The 13,801-nt window shown below is 27.5% G+C and overlaps 4 protein-coding genes across 4 annotated transcripts; 2 read left to right on the top strand and 2 right to left on the bottom strand.

The window, feature by feature from the left end:
• Positions 1 to 242: 242 nt before the first annotated feature.
• PmUG01_08037500 (cleavage and polyadenylation specificity factor, putative) lies at positions 243 to 3,407 on the bottom strand (the record flags this gene model as incomplete). Its single annotated transcript, XM_029004542.1, has 1 exon — positions 243 to 3,407. One exon carries the CDS (start codon positions 3,405 to 3,407, stop codon positions 243 to 245), a length of 3,165 nt encoding a protein of 1,054 aa, XP_028861221.1.
• A 3,034-nt stretch (positions 3,408 to 6,441) lies between these two features.
• PmUG01_08037400 (trophozoite stage antigen, putative) lies at positions 6,442 to 6,804 on the top strand (the record flags this gene model as incomplete). Its single annotated transcript, XM_029004541.1, has 1 exon — positions 6,442 to 6,804. One exon carries the CDS (start codon positions 6,442 to 6,444, stop codon positions 6,802 to 6,804), a length of 363 nt encoding a protein of 120 aa, XP_028861220.1.
• A 2,435-nt stretch (positions 6,805 to 9,239) lies between these two features.
• PmUG01_08037300 (triosephosphate isomerase, putative) lies at positions 9,240 to 11,078 on the top strand (the record flags this gene model as incomplete). The annotated part of the gene is made up of 4 exons (XM_029004540.1): positions 9,240 to 9,983; positions 10,355 to 10,475; positions 10,724 to 10,818; positions 10,965 to 11,078. 4 exons carry the CDS (start codon positions 9,240 to 9,242, stop codon positions 11,076 to 11,078), a joined length of 1,074 nt encoding a protein of 357 aa, XP_028861219.1.
• Positions 11,079 to 12,068: 990 nt separating this feature from the next.
• On the bottom strand, positions 12,069 to 13,801 carry PmUG01_08037200 (conserved protein, unknown function; the record flags this gene model as incomplete). Its single annotated transcript, XM_029004539.1, has 3 exons — positions 12,069 to 13,114; positions 13,395 to 13,475; positions 13,729 to 13,801. 3 exons carry the CDS (start codon positions 13,799 to 13,801, stop codon positions 12,069 to 12,071), a joined length of 1,200 nt encoding a protein of 399 aa, XP_028861218.1.

Below are 13,801 nucleotides of genomic sequence, written 5' to 3'. Positions count from 1 at the left end.
ATAAAAACCTTATTCATCAAATAAATATGTTTACTGCTTTGAAAAACATACACAAGGATGCGGCACTTTTTCTTTTTGATGTTCATTCAAAATTAGAAAATTTTTAATTGTTGCATGTGCTTGTTCCCTAGACTTTTTTAAAGTTAAGTGCGATATTTTTACCGAATAGGAGAAACAAATAAACACGTTCGTACTGTTACAGACATATAAAGATGCCCACATACACACACATATATATATGTTCACTTCCTTTCATTATAACTATGAACAGAGTTTATAAACTTCCGAATAACAGACTCGGGCGCATCGTCAATATAGGACCACTGCATTAGCAGTAAATTCTCTCCATCATGAATTGCTCTCAATGAATGAAATGACAAAAGGAAAAAATACGTATCATTGCACTTAACATTTTTTATGATAACGCTCTTTCCAAAATGAAGAACATTATTTTTATTCTTACTGTTCAGTATTTCTTGAAAAAAGGTAATAACAAAATTGTAAAAGCGCTCATAGCTTATGCTTACACTCTCTTTAAATCTTAAGTTCAACAATGGCAAAATAACCTTGTCTTCATTCCTCTCAATGTTGTACCTTCTTTTCGATTTACCTAAATCATACTTATAAAATGGGTTTTCGCCATCCCAACTTTCACCATCACTGCGGTTATCACACCCGTTATCGCTTTCAGCTATACTAGTATCGTCCATGATGGTGTGTTCCCCTTTATTCATGCCATACTCTGCTTCCTTACCCACATCTTTTTCAATTTCCCCTACAGATCCTTCATAACGGATAGAATTTACATCCTTTTTACTAAAGGAATAATGAACATGCTTTTCATTATAATCATATATGCTCTTATCATTTTCACGCATTAGATAGTTCAGCTCGGATTTGTTACTACCTGCATAACTTGGTTCATTAGGTAAATACTTCATATTATTAGCATCAGATATATCTGCTATTTCCTTCTTTATGATCTTCATTGTATTTTTTTTTTTTAAATGGTCTCTTTCTAACCATTTATCATTATCACAAATTTCGGTATACTTCCTTTTGCCTGCTTGACTACCAGGAGTTATAGTAGTAACATCCTCATCTTGCGTACATGGAAGATCTAACAATAATATATTATCATCGCTCTTACAATTTAATATTGTGCTGCTCAATATGTTCTTATTACTATTACCTCTTTCATTTGAATTGTAGTTCTCATCATTTGTTAATGGGTTTCCTTTTGGGGTTACAAATTTTCCGGTTTTTTGTTGGTTCGCATTACTTGGCGCCCTGATGCTTCCTCTTTGCATATCATTTGGTACTTCGCCTGCCATGCCGCTTGATATCCCTCCTGGTAGTCCTCCATCGCGTTTGCCAAACAAACGTTCGGATGTGAACGTCCGGCCGTTCCGACAAAAGGCTATGGGAAAAGACCTCTTCTTCAAATAGAGCAAAAGGACCCTTTTGGAAAAGAACAAAAGGAAAGGCTTTTGACGAATGGAGAGATAAAAAATGTAAGTTGTGAAGGGGATCATACAGGTGTTTGAACAAGATGCCAGATCTAGACTAAGCTGCTCCTCTTTGTTCAAGTTATCTTTATTTTGCGCTAACGGAATGGACGAAGCCTCTTCTATATGCAGATTAATTTTGTGAAGTATTTTTTTATAATCGCTATAATGCATATACAGAAATTGTATATTATCTTTGCAAAAATCAAACTCACAATGTTGACCTAAGGAAGGGCATATAGAATTAATATAATAATGACTTGAAATTTGTTTAGACAATTTTTCCATTCCATTTTTTTCTCCATGAACGAATATTACATTTTTGGGTAAGACATGTTTTATAAGTTGTTGTATTCCAAGCGAATCTGCATGGGCTGAGAAGGATAAATAAATAATTTTACAAGCAACATTAATAATGGTGGTTGGATCTAATACAATTTTTTTCTCCCCCATAATTAATTTATGACCAACTGTTCCTTGTACACAATATCCTGGTAAAATAACTAAGTTTTTAGAATTTCCTGACCAGGCTTTAAAAGCTTTTAATGATAATCCTGTATGTAACATACCAGGAGTAGCAAATAGAACCATTGGTCTATTTTCATTTAAATATGTATTAACAAATGGAGAAATATTGGCAAAATTGAAAAGATTTCTTTTTTCCATAGGAACACAACAGCTACTACTAACCCAAGATGAATATATTTTATAGTACTTATTAGCATTTTCTGTTAAACCACAACCAAAATATATTGGATAATTAATTTTCATTTTTTTCCAATAATCATCTAAAAGAATAGATAACTCTTGAGCTCTTCCAATGGCAAATACAGGAATTAATACCTTACCACCTTTATGAACACATTCATGTACTAAATTACATAATTCTAATTCAGAAGCTTTTCTTGTTGGTCTAACATATGTTGCATATGTTGACTCAGATATAAATACTTCTGGTGTTAAGGAAGGAATTTTAGTACTACCAAGATGCTTATCAGGTACAGTATTATAATCTCCAGTATAAATTATACTAAAATTGTTCGATTCTAATTTATATATACAAGCCCCTAATACATGACCCGCATAATAAGGAGTAATAGATAAATTCCCTAATTCATATGTTTCATTAATTTGAAGTCCAACTACTTTGCTAATACAACTATAAATATTATCTTCATTAATATTCCATGGATCTTTTTTTAAACAATTAATATTATAATTTAATAATTCATCTGATTTTTCATTTAACATTTTTATTTGTCTCTCGAAATTTTTTTTCTCCCATTTCATATCAGCTAGTTTACAACTATCTAGTAATAAAATTGGGCTAAGTGCTTTTGTAGGGTAACTCATAATAATTGTACCTTTATATTTTAAAATTTCAGTAAAAAAGGGTAATGCACCTATATGATCCATATGAAAATGACTGATTATTACACAATCGATTATTTCATTTATTCTCTTCAAATTATTTATCAATTTCTCTTTATCTGAAATGCTACTATTCACTATACTTATATTGACCTCAGTGTTCAGAATATCATACGCGTCTGCTTCTCCCAAATTTTTTTCCCCCACATTCCACTGACTGTTGATATTATTACTATTCCTATTGCTATTATTACTATTGCTATTATTACTATTGCTATTATTACTATTTCTATTATTACTACTTCTATTATTGCTCCTACTAAAGTTACTGCCAGTAATATCATAATTGTCATCCTTTACTAGTAAGTTAAAATTAGGGTATTTTCTTTCGTCTTTATATCCTAAATGTGAGCCGCAGTCAAACATTACCCGTCTATTTTCTAACTCCACTATAACGCATGATCTACCCACTGTTTGCCCAGCCCCCAGCACCTTTATAATTATCTTCGTTTTGCTGAAATAGTTCATTCTTTCCATGCTCTAATATACGTACTGTTAGCAGATAACGTTTTACCTTTTCGTCTCTACGGGGGGTGGACATACGCACATGAGCATGTATTCGTGCACATGCCATTAATAATTCAGCCTTTAAAATGGTCTCTTTTTTACGGTCAAATTTGTTGAAGCAGAGCAGAAAATCAAAGTGTATATCAAACACTGACACAAGCAAACGGGTGCGTATAAACAAATATATATTTGCGCAAAATTTTTAGCACTTTGGAGGTGAGGGAGATATGTACAAGAGATATATGTGCGAAACCTTCTTTTCCGATATGCTTAACGGACATATATATATGTAAATAAATAAATAAATATAAATATATATATATATATATATATATATATATAAGGGTTTCTCTTTGTACGTTAAATTTAAGTGAGCGGTGTTTTAATATGGCTCAACGATGTCCTTCTTTCTCGCATAGTATAGTACCTCTTATTATAGTAATCGTTCGTTTGTTTTATTTTATTTGGTTATTTATAAGTTTTTCCTTCTGCATTTTTTTTTTTTTTTTGATTTTTTTCTTTTTTCTTTATGCAAGTTAAGGATGATCCACACTTTAAATGCGATCGAGTAATATAAAAAACAGCGACTTTTTATTATTTTTTCTTTTTTATTATTTTTTCTTTTTTATTATTTTTTATTTTTTTTTTATTTTTTTTTTAATGAATCTATTAGCTTATTCCTTCTCTTTATAGAAGAAATGGCCATACTTATAACATCTTGCATTAAGTTATTTATTTTTTATGAAATTTAAGGGGGATGCACAAGCTTAAATATTCGAAGTTTCTTTATTCATATATAAAACTTTTGCTTGGTTAATTGTACAGGTCATCTCTATGTACATATACATAACTGTACAGATATATACTAAACTGTACAGATATGTACTAAACTGCATAGATATACGTAACTACATAGATATACGTAACTACATAGATATACGTAACTACATAGATATACGTAATTGCATAGATATACATATCTGTATAGGTATACAACACTGTATAGATATTCATTACTGTATACATATACACATGTATGTTATTTTTAGAAAAAACGACAAAAATAAGATTTTTTTTTTTTTTTTTTTTTAGATTCCTCATTAATACCCATAATGGATTAATCGTTCTTAAAGGTGCATCCTTCATATAAGGAGAATAAAAAGAGGCGAAGGAGCGCATTTTTTTTTAACCTTATGTAAGCTATATTTTGCTCGTATATTATCTCACATGAGACTATTTTGTTTTGCCGCTTAATTTTTTTAATTGTTTTTTTTTTAATTTCAAAAAAGAAAAACCCTTAAATAGAAAAATATAAAACTATATATAAGAGGGACAACTAAGAAAGGGTACATATATAATATTGCAAAGTGAAAACTAAAAAGAGAAAAAAAAATTAAATATAACTTTTTCCAGGTAATAAAAATATAGCTCCTCGATTTTACATGGAAATGTTAACATACTTTAAAATGTTCATATTTGGAGGATAACACTGTTTTGTTAACAAGAGGACTGGTAACTTGCAGGTCCCTTTGCAAGGTTTTCATATAAGTTGTATAATTAAATTTTAAAGAAATAAGTTTAAGCTTTTTTTTTTTTTTTTTTTTTTTTTACAAAAATATCGTTGCCGTTTGTATAATTCAAATAATTATAAAGCGTTTTTTGCTTTGACAACTTAATCATTTTGAAGGTTACACAAACGCATATTCTTTTTTATTTTTTTTTTGTTACACCTGTACCAATGTTTATTTTTTTATAGAAAAACATTTCAGTGCCTTAAAAAAAAAATTGAATAATAGGCAAATTAAAAAATTTTATTATTTATTTATGCCTGGAGGTTTCAGTATAATGGCAAATATAAGAGTGTATAGCAAACTGTATGTATATAATAACACGTGCACACGCACACACACTTAAATATATATATATATATATATATGTATATATGTACATTTACATGCAACAACATTAGATGTTAACCTAGGAAACTCTTCGTACAATTACGTATAAAATCGAAGGAACATATCTAAGGAGCTCATTTTTCTTTTTTTGACGATTTTTTTTTTTTTTTAACAACCTAGCCGTTACCAGTGGATATATGTTTCCCATTGTGCATAAGATTTATTCATTTTGCCATGTACGCCTATATGCATGTTCATATAAATATATGCGTATGTATATAAACACACGTATGCGTGAAATTTTTCTTAATTTTTTTTTTTTTTTGTTTTCGTGCAAAATTGCAACGAAACGAATTTAGAAATAAGCTATTGTCTTGGTCGAAATAGAAATGTGAAAAGAACAAAAAAGCAAATCTGTGTATATATATTATATATGAGTGTAAATGTGTATGCATAGGTATACATATATATATACATAATTATGTATACATACACACACAACAACGCTGCAGGAGAGTGTTGTAAAGAATAAGGCTTCAAATAAGTTCCAGTACACTTTTACTAAAGCCCATTCTTCGTACGCACGGATACACGTTTATGTCGGTTTTACCCGCTTTTATTTAAAAATCAGTGGGGGAGAAAAAAAATTAAAAATTAATAGATATAAATTAATAGATATAAATTAATAGATATAAATTAATAGATATAAATTAATAGATATAAATTATTAGATATAAATTAATAGATAAAATTTAACAATTAAAATTTAACAATTAAAATTTATTAATTAACATTTAATGATTAACATTTAATGATTAACATTTAATGATTAACATTTAATGATTAACATTTAATGATTAACATTTAATGATTAACATTTAATGATTAACATTTAATGATTAACATTTAATGATTAACATTTAATGATTAACATTTAATGATTAACATTTAATGATTAACATTTAATAATAATTAACATTTAATAATACACAACAGTAAATACAAAAAAACTACTAAATAAACAACAGTCACTAATTAACTAATTGTAACTAGTACAAAGTAACTACTAAGTAGTGGCTAGTGACTGGAGGTTTAAGATGGATTATCATAATGGGGATAGCTTAACTAAACTATACAAGAGTAACTACATGAATGACAAAGAAATAAATGCAAGGAAAGAATATAGAAGGAGTAGAAGATCTTCATTAAAAAGTGAAATACCTACTCAAAGTTTTTATGACTCAAATAAACGCAGTACAGTTGATCCTACTATGACTGATTATCATTTTGAAATTTTCACATCGTTAAATGATAAAATTAGGCCCCATGAAAAAAAAAAAATAATAAATAAAGCAGTAAATACAGACATTTTAAAGCATGAACATAATAAATTCTGTGCAACAATTACCATAAAATGCAAAGAATGCAACGAGAAACTTACCAGAGAGTTCGAACTATGAAAGTAATATGAATGAATGAATAAATGAATGAACGAATTATTTAATAAATATATATATAAATATATAAATAAATAACGAAAAGAATAAAAAACGAATAAAAAGGAGCCTCACGAAAGTAAAAAAGAATGAAACAAATACTCATTTTATAATTTAATTAACACACTATGAAGAAATTGAATAAGATGTGCACACACATTTTATAACATTAATAAAATATCATCATTTATGAGTTTTTTTTTTTTTGTTTTTCCCCCCCCCCCTTATTATATAAATAAATTAAATAGATTTTTTAGTAATCCGTTTACATATTTTCTTTTTTTTGTCACGTCCACTTCACACATTCATTCGTTCAGTATTTTTAATTTTTACCATTAAAGACTGCTTATTTATTTTATTTCTTTTCTTTAAAAAATACACTTGCGTAATTAACGTATGAATATATTTGTTATTCTTATGTTTCTTATTTATTTACGTGCTTTTTTTTTTTTTTTTTTTTTTTTTTTTTTTTAATTTTGTAAAAATAAAAGAAAAAAAAAAGAGTTGTTACGTACAAGATGTTTTATTTTATTTTATTTTATTTGTGTATATAGTTACATTGCAAGCATTAGCACTCTAGTAAATAAAAAAAAAGAAAATACCCAGCTGAGCTGTAGCAAAATGCGTAAAATTGCAAAAATATAAAGCAGTAATATATACAAATACGAAAAAGATGAGGAACATTAATATGTTCTATTCCTATCCTTAGGTGAAAAGTTTGAAAAAAAATAGGAGTTTTATGTAAGAAGAAATGGCCAGAAACATATATAATTTTTTTTACTATAACAGAGGAACGCCATGCTTGGTTTGTCAAGTGTTAGAGAATACAAAAAAATAAGAATATAAAATGTACAGAAAAAGTGTCTTTTTTTTTTTTTTTTTTTTTTTTTCTTAAAACTTTAATTCGAATTTTAATTTGTGAAAATAGAATTTCATAAAAACATTTACTGTGTGTACATTGTTCTGCCTTTATAAGACCATTAAAAATTGCGTAAAATCATGAACATCATGTTGTTTTGAACATAAGCGCGTGAAGAATTGCGTCATGTCCATATATATTCAAATGAGTACCTGAGCACACATAAATATAAATGCATGTGCATACATACATACATAACCGCACACATATATGCACTCATACATCCATGTAACCTAAAAGGATAGGGCCTTCCCACTTTGTTGTGCCTAGGTAAATCCTAAAACTTGTGCTATTTTTGAGTACATTTTTATATGGATCTTTCATAAAAATATGAAAAACTAACTATACTTTCCCCTTTGTGAACATTTAAAGAACTATAGAAAAACAAAAGTAATATAACAACCTCATATAATATTGCAATACACCTAGCAAAATTCTCCTTATAAATCATTTTTATTTTTATACTTGTAATAATTTTTGTTAAAAAAAATTTACATATTATATTATGCTATATTAAATAGTATAATTTATAATTGTACATAGAATAATAAATGTAAGTAGTACGTACATTTTGTATACATTTTGAAAATATATTTACGTTTTAGTTATACCTAGTATATATTACTTAAAACGCATTAGTGTTCCTACTTAAGGTATTTATGCTACATGAACATAGCCGTTTCGATAGCTTTTAATTATTCTGTGTATGTATGTAATGAGATATGCATATATGTATGAAGCTACTGGTATGTAATCGTGTATGCGGTATGTAATCGAGTATGTAAGCACATATGTACGCATGTAAGCATATATGTACACATGTAAGCATATATGTACACATGTAAGCATATATGTACACATGTACGTATGTATATACGCACGTATGTGTGCTTTTCTCCTTCACTATGAGATGGCATACATAAAATAAATTGAACAAATAATTATTTAACTTGTTTTTATTAGATTGTGTTGAGTTATATCTGAGTTAAGTTTTTTTATAAAAAATAAAAAAAATTATTTCACCCAGCTAATGTAAAAATGATACAATCTAGTGTAAGTCGTTAATTATAGGAGACACTTTGAATATACATCCACCACCTACTTTTTTTGTACCCCATTTTTGCACATATTTTTGAGATGCCTTTTGCGAACCTCTTTGTAGATATTTGGCATTACTTTTGTGCATATATTTTCGAGCCATTTTTTTTTTTTTTTTAAATCGTTTTTACATATCATTTGATTTTACTATCCTGCAAACATAATGTTTTACGCTTCGCGTATAACAAGAAAAATGCTTTGTTTTGGTCTTCCGCGGTTCTAATACGTATACATGTATATATATGAATGCATACATACCTACGTACATTATTGCATACGTGCATACTTAAATGCATATATGCTTCCTACAGATAAGCACACAAAATGCCCGCCACCCCGGTCCTTTACCATTAACTAACACATCTTTCTCCTTCCTTTTAAAATGGCAAAAATACTTGCTTTGTTATGTGTGTATTTGCTAAATTTGAAATTCATTAAATTTAATTATTCTTCACGAAAGGATTTACCTGTCACACTTGATATAAGAAAGAAATTTTTTTTTTTTATTTCATCAAGGCTATTATTAAAAAAGAGAAAATATACTACACAAAATGCATACAACAAATTAAATAACATAAATTTAAAAAATAATTTCCACAAACAGTTAAGTAAAATATATGTATCATATATTAATAATAATATTAATAGTGAGAGAGAAAAAAAAAAAAATAAAAAAAAAATTATTATAGGTAACTGGAAATGTTATCTGTTAAAAGAACAAGCTTATAGATTAATTGATATTTTAACAAAAATTAAATATTCCAATAGAATAGATTTAATTTTATCTCTTAATTTATTATTTATTCCTTACCTACTTGAAAAGATTAAGGAAAACAATTCAAAAATATATACATGTTCACAAGACGTAAGTTTAGTAAACGGTTTAGGTGCTTATACAGGTGAAACAACAGCTACATTAATACATGAATTTGGAAGTAGGTACACTATAATAGGACACAGTGAAAGAAAGAGAGGATTTGGAAACAACGGAGAGACCCTTGAGCAAACAGTATTAAAAGTATACAATGCGATTAATTCAAAATTGAAAGTGATTTTGTGTGTTGGTGAAGATTACATAAATGAAAAGTTTGGCTTCCACTCCGTGCAAATAAAGAAGCTTTTGTCCGTAAGGCCCCATTAAAAGGGGAAAAAAAATACGCATATGCATGTATACATGCCCGCTTATATGTATATATTTATATTTATGTTTATATTTATATTTATATTTATGTTTATATTTATATATATTTATATTTATATATATTTATATTTATATATATTTATATTTATATATATTTATATTTATATATATTTATATTTATATATATTTATATTTATAAGCATAATTGTTTACCTGTCCGCGTTCACGAGTATATGTACACGAGTACACATAAGATGTATGTATATTCACAAAACGAATACGGTATTTGTTGAATTTTTTGTTTACTCCTTTGTCCACATGCTCACTTAATTTTTTTGCATATACCCCTTTTCAAGTTTATCAAAAAGAAAATTTCAAAGGACGAAATGAAAAATATAATCATCGCCTTGGAGCCCAGCTGCGCTGTAGGAACGGGTAATCCTGTATCATCTGACGTAATAAATAATTGTTATTGGGGTATGCTTAAATTATGAAAAATGATTAATAAGATGAACAAATTTATTGATTAGAGGGAAAATGTGTTACATAAAAAAAGTTATAACAATATGCAGTGACATGCGAACTCATATGTGTAATCATACCCCCATTTATTATTTCTCCATTTCGCTACATCGCTCCTTGTCCATTTATTCAACTATGTTATTTTATTTTACTCTATTTCGTTTCATTTTACGTAATTTGTTTTTTCTGTCCACTTTTCCAAGATATAAAGAAAAACATTGCTGAAGAGGTAAACGCACAAATAAGCGAGGAAATGCAGATAGTTTACGGTGGATCCATAACAAAATACAATATGAAGGTATTCTTTCATAAGTGAAGTACAACAAATATTTTTATTTTATTTTATTATTTTTTTTTTTTTATCCCTTTTGTATGTGTGTGTCCCATCGTTACTTCGCTTTATTATATATACGATACCACAGCTTCATATTTGTCCTCTTTTAGAATTTCCTTGACAACACCTTTGTGGATGGGTTTTTGATAGGGAGGAGCTCACTGGACGAGTCTTTCATCGACATTATAAAATATGTTGATGAGTCTTACCTCCGAAACACATAATTTTTGTAATATATAACCTCAAATTGACAGTGCATACATATATAGTTATTCTGCGTTGACGAAAATGCTCAAGGCCAAATTAAGTGGACACATAAATCATGTTTTTAAAATTACCTTTTTTTTTAATTTTTCTTTTCTTTTCTTTTCTTTTTTTTTTTTTTTTTTTTCTTATATTTTATCTTATTATAAATTAAGGAATTAATTTTTTTTAGTATTTATCATGTGCAATATATCAAAAAGAAAAAAAAACAATAAAAAAAAATAAAGTAAAAAAAAATAATGTAATAAAAAATAAGGTAATAAAAAATAATGTAATAAAAAATAATGTAATAAAAAATAATATAATAAAAAAAATAATATTACAAAACAACGAAACAACAAAACAATGAAATAACAATATAACGAAATTGCATGAATATACGCACCACACAACCGTAAAATACATCAATCGCGCATGTAGTTACATCTCCTTTTACGCATATAAATTAGATAAAAAAAAAAATTCAAAAAGTTTTTATAAAAACAAAAGGAGGAAATATTAATTATTAAAAAGAGGGATGTTAAGAATAAAAGACAATTTGAAGAGAAGTAAATATGCTAATATACACATGTTTATTACGTGCCCACATTTGCGTATGCACAATTGTGTATGCACGTCTTTGTATATAGGATTATGTGTACCCGCTTCTGTGCGGTACCACAAGCAAAATAGGGTAGGTAAAAAAAAAGGGTTACAAAATGGAGCTACAAAATAGAGCTACAAAATAGAACTACAAAATAGGGCTACAAAATAGGGCTACAAAATAGGGCTACAAAATAGGGCTACAAAATAGAGCTACAAAATAGGGATACAAAATAGGGATACAAAATAGGGCTACAAAATAGAGCTACAAAATAGGGATGCAAAATGGAGTTACAGAAATATGAATACAGTCCGACATGAATACGTAAAAAATTACAAAGCGAGGGGTGCGAAATTAAAACAAATGATCACATTTTTAAAATTTTAATTTTCTTCATTTTTTTCAAACTTTTTTTTTGTTTCTTTTCCTCATACTTCCTTTGTTGGTCGGCGGACATTTTGTCAATTCTTTCCTTTTCTTCTTGTATTTTTTTTGCCTTTTTTTTTTCTTGTAATTCTCTTAATTCTTGTTTCTTTCGTATATCCTCCTTTTCAACAATACTTCTTATTTTTTTAACATGATCTCTAACCCTTTCCGATAACTCAATGCAGTAACATGCATCGATCATGTAAATAGAAAAATTGATTAATAAACGTAAATCCTCCACATGTTTTGGAATAACAAAATTTAAAAAACAAAATTTATGCTTTTCAACTTTAACATTTTCGTCTTTTTTTTCATTCGTTTTATCTTCACAATCAAATAATGGAATATCAGTAATACATAAATAATTTATATATTTATCGTAAGTATTTAAGAAATTTAATATTTTACCACTTAAAACTAAATCAACAATTTCAGATGAATCACCTTTAATTTCATACACTTGTTTTATCTCTTTTTTGCTCAAAAATTTTGTGTATTTATTTAAGTTCGGGAAACGATATTCAATATTTTTTTTCTGATGTTTTTTATAAACACATAAAATATTTTTATCCAATTTTTCAAAATTGATAGCAATATTCATAGTATCATTTTGTTTGATTATATAATTTAAAATATAGTACCTCCATAAACATTGCCTTTTACATAAATTTAAGTTAACAAAATAATAATTACAATTCTTTCTACCAGTACAATAAAAATCATAATTATCATAAGATTTTTCTAATAAAAAGGATTTATCATTACCTAACTTTGCAAATTGTTCTAAAAATATATCTTTACATGACCTTAACCAATAGAGAGCAATCATTCTATTCGTTTTCTTCCCTATCAAACCATTAACAATGGTTACAATTAATACACATATAAATAATACTATTTTTAAGTAAAACAATTTTTCATTTTCTCCTACCCATGAGTACAATATACTTCCATGCACCTCGTTCCGGTTACTACCTTCGTTTTTAGCTGCACATGTTAGAAATGAAAATAAAAAAAAAAAAAAAAAAAAGTGAGGCACACGGATAAGGAAGGTGTAAACAAATGTCTTTATTTTATAGCCCATTGATTTTTAAGAGCTTCCTATGGGTACATATATACATATTCATATATATATATATACGTTTATATCTAATTATTTTAGTTGTTTCTGCAGTTGGCAGTATAGTAAATAATGGAAGGCATTTCGACTGTTTCTTTTCTTTTTTCTTTATTTTTTCTTTATCCTTTTTCTTTTTCCTCTTTTTACCCTCCGAATTTTTTGCTGAGTTCACATCTCCATTTGTTGATTCATCTGGCTCTTCAACAATTATAATATCATCAAAATTGTCTAAAAGGAAAAAAAATGGGGATGAAATTATAACACAAAATAAGTTTAGATAAGAGCAGTATAAAATTTACAGCATCAAAGTATCAAATGTACAGAGTTCGCAAATGATCCACCCACAAGAGTTTATCTACATATATATATATATATATATATGTATGCATAAGTACGATGAGAACAAATATATAACATAGTACTGGGAGATATTTAACTAAAATTAGCCCACACGATATCCACCAATATATTTTGATCATACCAATTTTTGAATGGGCCAAATAAAAAGACAGATATATAATAATAAATAAAACAGCTGTTCTAAATCCTTCCAT

Source organism: Plasmodium malariae, assembly GCF_900090045.1.
Source record: "Plasmodium malariae genome assembly, chromosome: 8".
Lineage (NCBI taxonomy): Eukaryota > Apicomplexa > Aconoidasida > Haemosporida > Plasmodiidae > Plasmodium > Plasmodium malariae.
Note: the sequence above shows the minus strand (reverse complement) of the source record. Positions and strands in the feature narration are given on the sequence as shown.